Source organism: Oncorhynchus nerka, linkage group LG23 (genome assembly GCF_034236695.1).
Source record: "Oncorhynchus nerka isolate Pitt River linkage group LG23, Oner_Uvic_2.0, whole genome shotgun sequence".
In the NCBI taxonomy this organism is placed as follows: domain Eukaryota; kingdom Metazoa; phylum Chordata; class Actinopteri; order Salmoniformes; family Salmonidae; genus Oncorhynchus; species Oncorhynchus nerka.
In genome coordinates this window covers 45,276,636-45,289,522 of record NC_088418.1, presented here as the reverse complement: position 1 = coordinate 45,289,522, position 12,887 = coordinate 45,276,636, and the positions used below count along the sequence as shown (strand labels likewise).

Genomic DNA, 12,887 nt, shown 5'->3' with positions numbered 1-12,887 from the left:
TTATTAAAGAAAACAACCCAACTAAGTGTCCTAATGCCTGCAACCCAGCAATTGGGTCATCCAAACAACCCAGCATTTTTTAGAGTGTAGTGTTCTATTCCATTTCTATGGGAATGACTATCATTGGATAAAATGGCTTTTCACATTTATGACAACAAAGACACAAAGTGACTCTATATGGTAAAGATAGGGGTGAATGGTCATTAGATATTTGGGGAAGAGATGTTTGGTCTAGCAGGCTGGGTCTCTGAAACACACAGCATTTGAGGATGTAAAACAATTCAGACAACTAATACATATTTGTATTCAGATGACATGCTGCTGTATCTGTATGCACATGGTCCCTTTCAGGCCTACAATCATCTGTCTCTAATATATTCCTGCTTGTAAGTGGCTCTGATTAGATGTGCATATCAGAGCGAGGTTGTTGTTCCTCTGAACTGAAGAAATTGTTGCGTAATCAGATGAGCACTCTGTGCATCTGATACTGAGTGGGGAGAGTGTTCCATCCCACCCAAACTGATTATCTCTGTCTGTCAAGACATAATCCTATCTTCATGTTTTTGCTTGCTCTATATTTAAGTTAATTGAACAAATTTGATTACAGCGCAGTATGTTAATCTCTCTCTCTCTCTCTCTTCCTCCCATCTATCCCTCTCTCTACAGCTCTAGTGGTGAGGTTTCTGACCAGACGTTTCATCTGGGAGTATGACCCAACGCTTGGTAAGACACCCAAACTACTCATCCTGCTATCCTAGGCAGCATTGAAAAGAACCTGCACAACACTAGTCTCAGTGTGTTTTGTGCAGCCAGTAAAGCACTCTCCCTATGATTTTGGGTATCAAAGGCTTTATCTGACCTCAAAGGCTGTTTTGATCCGGAGATGGCTGTGCTGCGTTGGTCAAAGCCTTCTATCTCTGCGATTTATCGTATCAAGATAGCAACCGAAATAATAATAATAATAATCACTCCCCATGGGGTAATATATTTCCCCCCATAGCTCCTCCACACATCATACAGATTAATTTCCTGACAATATGCCTTTTAAGTCAGGCCTGACCTCTCTGGTTATTGTTTAAAGCAAAACTACATCACAACCCTAGCCTGGGTCGGGGATTTAAAATGCTATGAATGCTATGTGATTATGAGACAGGGAGAGAGGCGATGCCTTAAGTTTAAGGTTTAAGGGCGAAGCACCATTCATTCACGCCAGTCGTCGGTTTGACACTTTTCCAGAGAAATGTGTTTGACTATGACTAAGTCAAGGTGTGCCCATTGCAGTGTGTGGAAAGTAAGCGCTAATCTAAGGGAATTCACTCACTGCAGGAAGGCTACAGAAGATTTACAATCTAGATCTGTAGACGGTAGCATTTGATAGTAGCCACAGGCTAATCAGGTTCATATTTAGGCTAACTGACCACAGCGACCGTGCAAGGGGAGGGTCGTGTAGTAGGCCTACATCCTGTCATTGGCAGGAAAAGCCTATTGTGGCATGTTTTGCTTGAAGCTAGAACAATATTGGGGTTGTCCGGTTCATGGTTCGATGGCATGCTATGTGCAGAGTCAGCCTCATTAGAAGTGGCACAGACCCAACTGTTGGCATGGGAAGCAGTAACATGATATAGGCATCAAGCCTCATTGCATGCAGCCATTTCAATGTTATAGATGCTATATATACATACAGTATACTCCTACAAATACCAATGGTCTAAGATATGCTCATAGCATGCTGTCAAACAATTAGCTGGAAAAAGAATTGGATCCTGCAGATATTTCATATATTTTTTTTCTCACTGCAAGCCAAGTCTCTGATTCCCATTGACAGTTTCCCCCATTTTCCCTCTGAATGTGGTGTTCTTTTTGGTGCAGGCTCAAGTGCTTGTTATTCAAACAGCATTCAGGAGTATAAACCTAGTACCCACCACAGCTTATTTCCTGACATCATCACACAAGGGTTGAATGAAAGATGAAGGCCTTGGGCTGAGAGAAAGAGAGAGAGAAAGAGAGAGAGAAAGAGAAAGAGAGAGAGAGAGAGAGAGAGAGAGAGAGAGAGAGAGAGAGAGAGCTCACAGCTCTGTAAGAAACATGGACGTTGAGGAGAATATTGAATTACCAAGCCGACAGATTAATTTCATGAAGTTTCAGAACAGGGTCTGGAAGCAATTGAATCATGTTTTTGCGAACAGTACCCAGTGTGTGTGTTTTGTAGGTTACACATATCCTTTGGTGGTTTATGTGAGTCCAGAAAAGTAACGTGATTTTAATAACGTGCCTTGTAGTCTGCTAAATTGGTCATTTCATAATATGATGATACAGTATGACCCTTACAATGGAGCTCTCTGATTAAATCAACACCATGCGGCCATCTCAAAATGCCTGTCATGAAATGAACAGCAATCTGTTTCGATTGACATTCAAGAAGCACTTCGTTTGTGTACAGTAGGCGCAGTCTGCACACACAAACGGATTTGATGAAGCTATGATAGTAAGAAATCTGGAGGAAATCTCCACCACATCTTTCTCTTGACTTCTAAGAAACGCCATCTGCTTTTTGTTTTATCAGCCGTGCAAAATGAAGCTGTTTTTTAACGACAGAGCGATTTCCATTTCATTATCATGTTGGAAAATAATTCAACTGTAGGAATATGATGATCGATGTTGAAACCTTGTGTTCTTTTTGGGTGTTTCCTCAATTGTGATCTGTATTGGCAGAGGTTAGGAGTTAGGATTAGGATTTAACCTGCACAAGGGGGATCAATGAAATATGAATCAGGAAAAGCATTTTTGGGATGGAATTTACACAATTGAATATACAATTACACGAACACACAGTATAAGCATACCCCTTTCCCATAATCATAGAATCTATGTGGGTGTATGCATTTTCCTGGCTCTGAAGCATTGTCATGCTTGTTGCCATGACACCGATATTTTGACAATGGCGGCATACCCTGCTCATTGCGGCAGTCTCGTCAGGAGACCCCCAAATAAAAAAATTCAGAGTAATGCATTTCTATGGGTTTTCATATTTGATGGACCTCTGTTATTGTTGAATTGTAAGCTATTTAGTTCTCTGACTCCACTCTGCCCACCTAACACACGCAACCGCTAATATTATCTCCTCTCTACTGTAGAAAAGGAATGAGAGAATTCCATTCATTGTCACTCACTGGGAAACATGTGAGCGGTGTAATTATGTCAATTGGCTTGTCATTAATACAAGAGGATCCCTTTAGGTTCATGCATATTCCGAAAGTAGCTGTGAACAACAATGTATAACCCCTCTGATCTAATCTTATTTACCTCATGGAATGAACTCTTACCAAGTCACTCCTCAATAAAAACGGGCAGAGGAATCTACTATATAACTACTACCTCCTGGAAATCTAATATTAATCTCATTTATTGAGGTCACATGACATTGCACAATTAGGGGAATAAATAGCACAGATAGAAACAAATAGGAAAGCAGCTGCTTGGCTGAATCATATCATGGATGTTTGGCAGTCCAGTGAGTTAAGTGAGCGGAACAAGAAAACATTTCTACGAGTCGTAGTAGTTAACAAGTACAAACAGCTTGAGACGGGGGCTAATAGAAGTTGCTATTGACAGATCTGTTGATGTTTCCACTTAATATTCTGGTATGAGACGTTCTCTTTCGGCATTCTGAAATAACAACAGCAGCAGCTAGAGGCTCCAGGTTCTCGCTAGGAAATGAGTTATTCGCTGCCAGGAAAATGACTGTGGTGTTGGCCCTCCTTAAGATCTTCAGATATGTAGGTTGGACCATTAAATCATCCACAAGCCCTCCTGTCCATGCTGTCAACACACAAAAACACATAGTAGGTGTGTGTACTTACGTGTGTGTGTGTGTGTGTGTGTGTGTGTGTGTGTGTGTGTGTGCAGGTGTGCGCTTGCACATGTGTGGATGTGTGGCTGCTGAAATTGGACGTCCCGTGAGACTGAGTGTCAGACCCACGGAAAGGTGCTACCCTCCGACTATAGAAGGCAGTAAATCAACACCCTCACTCGGTTCTCGGTGACCAGCGGTCACTCGGTTTCGGTGACATCTCACACGGACACAGCGTTTTGCGTCCCAGAGGGCGCCTGTGTAGAGGCAGGGATGATGACATGCACAGCTAGCTAATACCCCAACAGCACGTTCTGGTGTTACTGACTGTCATACTCCAGACCCCCGCCATCTTGAATAGTAGCCACCCACCCTGCTTGAAGATGTTTTGAGCAGACACTGAGTAACAATCTGAAACTGAGCAAAAGATGAGATTTACAAACACAACAGGCTTGCTAAATAATGCCGTGTTCTCCGGTGGAGACAGCAGTGAAATCTCTCTCTACAGGGAGATCTAAAGTGCCTTTTAGGGTTTTAGTGAGTTTACAAAGAGGCAATTCAGGTGAATGACTCCTCCTCGAGGTAAAAACAAAGAGGGTCATAGCCAGCATTCACACCTCTATCTTTCAGCCAGGTGTGTAAGACCTGACCACCTCTCGTCCTCTTGGTAAAGCTGCCCTGAAGCAAACCAGAGGTAATTCAACTTAATGGGGTTCATTGACCACCTAAACAACCAGGTGGGCTCAACTGTGCATGATAGTCATAAACATGTTACCATCTTCTAAATGGGGTTTCCCTTTTTGTCTTTTTGTCCTTTCCAGAATCAACATATCGCCATCAAGCAACCATAGACGATGAGGTTGTGACCATGGAGATCCTTGACACAGCCGGACAGGTATGAGCTTCAGCAACTTTGCACAGGAAACAACAACGTTTGTGTAGAGAAATGTTTATACTGTGACTGGCAATAGAATAAGAATAATTCATAGCCAATTGAAAATCCCAATTCCACCCTACTGTATAATGATGACACGAGGGGATTATTCTCAGTCGAGGTCCTCGCTAGACTAAGTCCTCGCTAGCGTTGCTCTGTGCTGTTCTAATCAGCCGTTGGGGTAAACACATTATACTTTCCATCTGGGAGAGAACCCAGCAGCATAGGCCTTCCATCCCAAGATAAATGTGCTGCCGCTGCTGCTAGTTTGAGTACGTAGGTGTTCTGCCTGCTGCTAATTTCCCCGTGACACGTCCAGTCTAGTCATCCTTCTCTCATTACATTGTATTCTATTTTGAGAGTGCAGGGAGGGGGAGTTTAGGTGAGGGCCTAACCGAGCGTTGCTAGACCTGTCTTCCTTCAAGTTCAAAAGTCGGTCAGTTATATAGATGTCAAGTATCACTGTGTTTCATGTGAGTTATGCAACAGTTATTGTAACAGGGTTATTATTGCCAATAACAGTTGGAGGTCAAGAATATCTCGGGCTCCTGCTTGCGCAAGTTTAATACTTTTTTTCCTCACATGACCAGTAAGTTTTGTTACAGGACTGGCTGTTCCGACTTGATGAAATCAGGAGCAGCTGCTGAAATTTGCACCCAGTTCAGAAGGGTAGCCGATTGTTCAAATCTGGGGGATTTAACAAGTATTATGTTGAGAAAAGAGAAATAAAGCATTTGAATTCATTAGAAACATGTGCTGTCAATCAATTGTAGCTGAAAACTTAGTGGATTTTTTTTTTAAATAAAAAGCCCTGTTCAGTTCAGATGCCTTGTGGATATGCCAGACAAAAAGTGGGCCTATTGGTCAACATCAAATGTCAACAGTATTCTAATTGGCTAGCTAGTTGCCAAAAGATTGTTTCTAAAAAAGATCCTTCCCTCCTGTATCTTTACCTCAGGAGGACACGCAGCAGAAGGAGAGCCACATGCGCTGGGGCGACGGCTTCGTCATCGTATATGACATCACTGACAGGGGCAGCTTCGACGAAGTGGCTCCTTTGCGGGGCCTCCTAGAGGAAGTCAAGAAACCCAAGAATGTCCCGTTGGTTTTGGTGGGCAACAAGGCCGACCTAGACCATGCCCGGCAGGTGGGCACAGAGGAGGGCGAGCGGCTGGCCGCCGAGATGGCGTGCGCCTTCTACGAGTGCTCGGCGTGCGCCGACGAAGGCGGCATGGTGGCGGAAGCATTCCATGAGCTGTGTCGCGAGTTGAGGCGCCGCAAGGCGGTCCAGGGCAAGGCCAGGCGTCGTAGCTCCACCACCCACGTCAAGCAGGCCATCAACAAGATGCTGACCAAGATCAGCAGCTAGGGGGAGCCCGTGAGCACACTTCACAAAGAGGATAAACTCAAGACGAACTAAAGAACAAAGTGACTGATTTCAAGGGTTTAGATGTGTGGAAATATATCCTACAGCCATCCAAGCTGCTAAGGAGCAGGAATATTAAATTATGAATGAACAGCGAACCTCTTCATACTTAGTATCAATGCACAATCAATGAAGATTTGCATTGATACGGATTGTGTCGAAAATCGCTCTTCATTCAATACTGATTCTAAAGGGGAATACTGTTGGCTATTATTACTTGTTCTTTGACCATGCTCCACAATTAAGGTCAGAAGCACAAAGGGGAACATAATAATCACATGATGGGAACTACTTTGTCCCTGAGGGAGGTGAAGATGCTTTTGTTTCATAGCCAACTAGGACATTTCTGTATGCTGCCAAGGAAGAAGGTAGAGTCCATTATTCAGAAGTCCCAATTCTCTGAAATTCACCCTTCCTTCTTAGCGGCGGTGAATACCCCAGTTTTATGTCCAATAGCTCCACCAACTTTAAACAAAATATACAAAATAATGTCCGTCATGAACCCACCCTTTGTTTATCAGAAATGATGAACAAACGAGTTGTAGTTTCCTCTCCCTGTAGCTTGTTTGTGGGATAATGTTTTGATATGCTCTAGGCCAGTGTTTCCCAACCTTGGTCCTCCAGTACCCCCAACAGTACACATGTTTATTGTAGACCTAGACAACCACATCTGATTCAACTTGTCAACTAATCATCAAGCTCTCAATAAGTTGACTAAGGTGCTTTAGTCCAAGGCTACAAGGAAAATGTGTACTGTACTGTACACGAAGACCAGTGTTGGGGAAAATGTACCTTTAAATTGTAAACTATGTATAATATTGCCTTTATCATTGGTCTCAAAGGAGTGTACAGTACATAACCCAGAGGCATACAAAATGGTGGACATGTCTCCTGTATTTTAACCAAATGCTGTTTCTTTCTTCTCCAATGTACCCGACCTGTCTCTGAGTTTTGAGAATGGGGATAAAATGGACAAATTTGCTGTGCAATTTTAATAAACATTAGATACATGCATATCCAAAACGAGTTTGAAAATGTATCTTTTCTGATTCATCTTCAACAGTATTGTTGTCATGCAATAACAAATGTCATTGTTTGTTATTTTGACAGTATAACAAAGAGCAGGTATTTTAGAGCAGGTACGCCAAATAAAAATGTGATTCACATGTACATTTTTTAAAAAAAAAATAGTTTTTTTCCTTCACATTTTCAAACAGTCCATCTATGTTTTCCAATGGAGCTATACATTTGGGTGAGGTTTTTTTCTCGACCTGAGTAGCCTCGTTTCACTGCCAAAAATCTAATTAAACCATCAAGTGTTCAGCGAAATAACACAATGTCAAATACAGGTAGCCTAGTCAAATAATTAACATCCAATCACATCAATCAAATGTATTTATAAAGCCCTTTTTACATCAGCCGATGTCACAAAGTGCCGTACAGAAACCCAGCCTAAAACCCCAAACCGCAAGCAATGCAGATGTAGAAGCACGGTGGCTAGGAAAAACTCCCTAGAAAGGTAGGAACCTAGGAAGAAACCTAGAGAGGAACCAGGCTCTGAGGGGTGCCCAGTCCTCTTCTGGCAGTGCCGGGTGGCGATTATAACAGTACATGGTCAAGATGTTCAAATATTGATAGATGACCAGCAGGGTCAAATAATAATAAATATCACAGTGGTTGTAGAGAGTGCAACAGGTCAGCACCTCAGGAGTAAATATCGTTTGCCTTTTCATAGCCGATCATTCAGAGTTAGAAACAGTAGAGAGAGAGAGAGAGTAGAGAGAGAGAGTCGAAAACAGCAGGTCCGGGACAAGGTAGCACGTCCGGTGAACAGGTCAGTGTTCCATAGCCACAGGCAGAACAGTTGAAACTGGAGCAGAAGCACGACCAGGTGGACTGGGGACAGCAAGGCGTCATCAGGCCAGGTAGTCCTGAGGCATGGTCCTAGGGCTCAGGTCCTCAGAGGGAAGAGAAAGAGAGAGAGAGAAAGAGAGAAAGAATAGTTAAATTCACACAGGACACCAGATAAGACAGGAAAAATACTCCAGATATAACAAACTCAAGCTAGCCCCCCAACACATAAACTATTGCAGCATAATTACTGGAGGCTGAGACAGGAGGGGTTGGGAGACACTGTGGCCAACCAGGCAGGATATAACCTCACCCACTTTGCCAAAGCACAGCCCCCACACCACTAGAGGGATATTTTCAACCACCAACGTACTACCCTGACGCAAGGCCGAGTATAGCCCACGAAGATCTTCCCAATGGCACAAACCCAAGTGGGCGCCAACCCAGACAGGAAGATCACATCAGAGACTCATTAAAATGCAAATCAATTTATAACATTTTTGACATGCGTTTTTCTGGATTTTTTTGTTGTTGTTATTCTGTCTCTCACTGTTAAAATAAACCTACCATTAAAATTATAGACTGATCATTTCTTTGTCAGTGGGCAAACAAAATCAGCAGGGGATCAAATACCTTTTCCCTCACTGTAGATAGGAGCAAGCCCGTGTAATGCTTTGTAGGTTAGCAGTAAAACCTTGAAATCAGCCTTAACAGGAAGCCAGTGTAGGGTGGCTAGCACTGGAGTAATATGATCAAATTTTCTAGCAGCCGTGCTTATCACTAACTGAAGTTTATTTAGTGCTTTATCTGGGTAGCCGTAAAGTAGAGCATTGCAGTAGTCTAATCTAGAAGTGACAAAAGCATGGATACATTTTTCTCCATTTTTTGACAGAAAGTTTCAGATTTTTGCAATGTTACGTAGATGGAAAAAAGCTGTCCTTGAAACAGTCTTGATATGTTCGTCAAAAGAGAGTTCAGGGTCCAGAGTAACGCCGAGGTCCTTCACAGTTTCTTTTGAAGCAACTGTACAACCATCAAGATTGTCAGATCCAACAGAAGATCTCTTTGTTTCTTGTTTCTTCTTCTCTTTTTTTCTGTTTTGTCCGAGTTTAAAAGTAAAACATTTGCGTCCATCCACTTCCTTATGTCTGAAACACAGGCTTCCAGTGAGGGCAATTTTGGGTTTTCACCATGTTTCATCGCAATGTACAGCTGTGTATCGTCCGCATAGCAGTTACTCTCTCGCAGGAATCCACTAACGGTCCATATGTAGCCAAACGAAGCTGCTGCTCATTCCATTTGCTCAAAAATGTATAAATAGTTAAAAAAGTAAGGCCCGCGTCCATAGAGACACATACCAGCTTTACTGGCAGCACTGCTACTACCAGCAGTACTACACCTGCACCTGTCGACGATACAAGTTGTTCTGCTTCCACGAGCACATCCAATGCTATCATCAGTAATTCTTCAGTTAGCCCAGCTAGCATGAACACTGACAGTTGTGAATCTGATGCAGCCGAAGAGCTACTGCCCCCTTGCCCGGGAAAGCACCGATCAACAGACAGTACATTGGACCATGGAAGAGGCGCAAATATGATGAGAACTACATTGATTTGTGGTTCACTTATATTGGGAGTAGTGCCTTTCCTCAGCCACAGTGTGTTATATGTGCAAAGTGCTATCTCACAACTCAATGAAACAAAACATGCCAAGGGCTAGAAGCATCTTATATGGTTGGTTACCGGGTGGCTAGGACGCTTAGAATTATAGCTGGATGAGTCAACAGACGTGGCGGGCCTGACACAGCTCCTGGTATATGTCTGTTATGTTTATGGGGGGTCAATTAAGGAAGACATCCTCTTCTGCAAACCACTGGAATCCAGAACAAAAGGAGAGAATATTTTTTAAAGTACTGGACAGCTTTGTGACATCAAATGGACTTTGGTGGTCTAGATGTGTTGGTATCTGTACTGATGGAGCAAAAGCCATGACAGGGAGACATAGTGGAGTGTGAATGCGCGCGCAAGCAGTTGCTCCGGACACCGGAGTATACTGCAGCATCCACCGAGAGGCTCTTGCTGCCAAGGGAATGCCTGACAGCTTGAAAGACGTTTTGGACACTACAGTGACAATGGTTAACTTTGTTAAAGCACGTTTTCTGCACTATGCAATGTTATGGGCAGCGACCATTTAACGCTTTTACAACATACAGAAGTGTGCTGGTTATCAAGGGGCAAAGTATTGACCGTTTTTTTTGTATTGAGAGACGAGCTTAAAGTTTTCTTTACTGACCATCATTTTCACTCGTCTGACCACTTGCATGATGGCGAGTTTCTCACACGACTGGCCTATCTGGGTGGTGTTTTTTCTCACCTGAATGATCTGAATCTAGCGTAACAGGGACTCTCCGTAACTATATTCAATGTGCGGGACAAAATTGAGGCTATGATTAAGACACTGATGCCCTTTGCAACCACGATTCTCGGCCCTCCCTAGCATGAAAACTAAATACAGGCACAGACTGAGACTCTCTCCAATACAACACAACATTGCAGAGTTATGTGCATCCTTTCAAGCACACCCTTCTCATTAACCTGTGGTGAGTTATTCACAATTTTGATGAACAAATAAGGTTTTATATGTAAGATGGCTAAATAAAGACAAAAGTATTGATTATTATTATATTATTATTTGTGCCCTGGTCCTATAAGAGCTCTTTGTCACTTCCCTCGAGCCGGGTTGTGACAAAAACTCACACTCATTCTTATGTTTAATAAATGTATCGTATAGTGTGTGTGTGTGTGTGGCAGGCTTACGATGACGGCAAAAAACAACATTTGAGAGTGGTGCTAGAGGGGTTCACTCATGCTGACCCTGGTGCTAGAGGGGTTACGCAGCTGGATGTTGAATGTTTGAAGGGGTACGGGACTATAAAAAGTCCTGGGAAATGTGAAGGGAAATGGCACATTTGCATAATACTTGTCAATCATAATGAAAGGTGCACTCCATGAATCGAACCACAAGGGAGCCACTCTTGAAGGCTACAGGGCAAAGGGCTATTTATGTTAATGTTACTTCAAACACTGCAATCCATTTCCCAATACGTTAAATATGTCAAAAACATGACCACAAAGTAATGTGTAATTCAAGTGACCCAAACTAAATTTTATTGCTTGGGCAGTTAAGGAAACACAATACAAAATGCAAACCCTGTAGTCCTCAGAGAGAAAACACACAAGTCTTGGAGAGTTTGGGTGGTGTTTAGTCTCAGGGCGGACAGGCCTAATTACAACGTAGTGAATCTCTCAAAATAACTACACCAGAGGACCACAACAACCCCAGTGCTCCTCTCTCTGGAGTGCCTAACAAGTAGCACACATCTGGAGACAGTTAGCTTCTCATCACGTGACAGGTATAGGCCTAAAGATAGATTTATAGTTCGCAGACATATGTACATTTGTCCATCCAATGACTGGTTGAATACTGCAGGCCTGTAGAGAGATTCATAGCTTGCAGATCAAATCAAATCAAACTTTATTTGCCACATGTGCTGAATACAACAAGTGTAGACTTTACCGTGAAATGCTTACTTACAAGCCCTTAACCAACAGTGCAGTTCAAGAAGAAGAAAATATTTACCAGGTAGGCTAAAATAAAAAGTAATTATAAAAAGTAATACAATAAGAATAACAATGACGAGGCTATATACAGGGGGCACCGGCCTGTGGAAGGCCTCCTGGGTGGTGCAGTGGTCTAGGGCATTGCATTGCAGTGCTAGCTGTGCCACCAGAGACTCTGGGTTCGCGCCCAGGCTCTGTCGCAGCCGGCTCTGACAGGGAGGTCTGTGGAGCGACACACAATTGGCCTAGCGTCGTTTGGCCGGTAGGGATATCCTTGTCTCATTGCGCACCAGCAACTCCTGTGCTGCGCTAACCAGGTTGGTGCGGCTGGCTTCCGGGTTGGATGTGGTTGGGTTGTGTTTCGGAGGACACATGGAGGACACATGGCCTTCGTCTCTCCCGAGCCCGTACGGGATTTGTAGTGATGAGACAAGATACTAACTACTAAACAATTGGATACCATGAAATTGGGGAGATATGTGTGTGAAAAAATGTTTTAATAAAAAGTCAAACAACTGCATTAGCAATCAATTAGCCACCGCGAAATGCAACTTTTCAGGGAAGTTAGGAACCAATCAGTTAGGAAAGCAAAGGCTAGCTTTTTCACACAGAAATTTGTATCCTGTAGCACAAACTCCAAAAAGTTCTGGGACACATTGACCTCATCCCGTCAGTAGAGGATGCCTGTTATTTTTATTTAAATGCCTTCCTCACCATCTTAAATAACCAGGAACAGATATAGCCCTTGGTTCTCTCCAGACCTGACTGCCCTTAACCACCACAAAAACATCCTATGGCGTTCTGCATTAGCATCGAACAGCCCCCGTGATATGCAACTTTTCAGGGAAGCTAGAAACCAATATACAAACACAGGCAGTTAGAAAAGCCAAGGCTAGCTTTTTCAAGCAAAAATTTGCTTCGGCAGGGTAGCCTAGTGGTTAGAGCGTTGGACTAGTAACCGGAAAGTTGCAAGTTCAAACCCCCGAGCTGACAAGGTACAAATCTGTCGTTCTGCCCCTGAACAGGCAGTTAACCCACTGTTCCTAGGCCATCATTGAAAATAAGAATTTGTTCATAACTGACTTGCCTAGTTAAATAAAGGTAAAACATTTTTTAAAAACTTTAAAAATGCTGGGACACTGTAAAGTCCATGGAGAATAAGAACACCTCCTCCCAGCTGCCCACTACACTGAGGATAGGAAACAC

At 43.1% G+C, this 12,887-nt stretch overlaps 1 protein-coding gene across 1 annotated transcript in view; it reads left to right on the top strand.

The window, feature by feature from the left end:
• LOC115106918 (ras-related and estrogen-regulated growth inhibitor) overlaps positions 1-7,416 on the top strand; it is a 38,584-nt gene extending 31,168 nt beyond the window's left edge. The window contains exons 3-5 of the mRNA XM_029630130.2: positions 667-723; positions 4,672-4,745; positions 5,743-7,416. Coding sequence (XP_029485990.1) covers positions 667-723; positions 4,672-4,745; positions 5,743-6,153 — 542 coding nt within the window. The 3' untranslated portion in view covers positions 6,154-7,416. The remainder of the gene's footprint in view (positions 1-666; positions 724-4,671; positions 4,746-5,742) is intronic.
• The last annotated feature ends 5,471 nt before the right edge of the window (positions 7,417-12,887 follow it).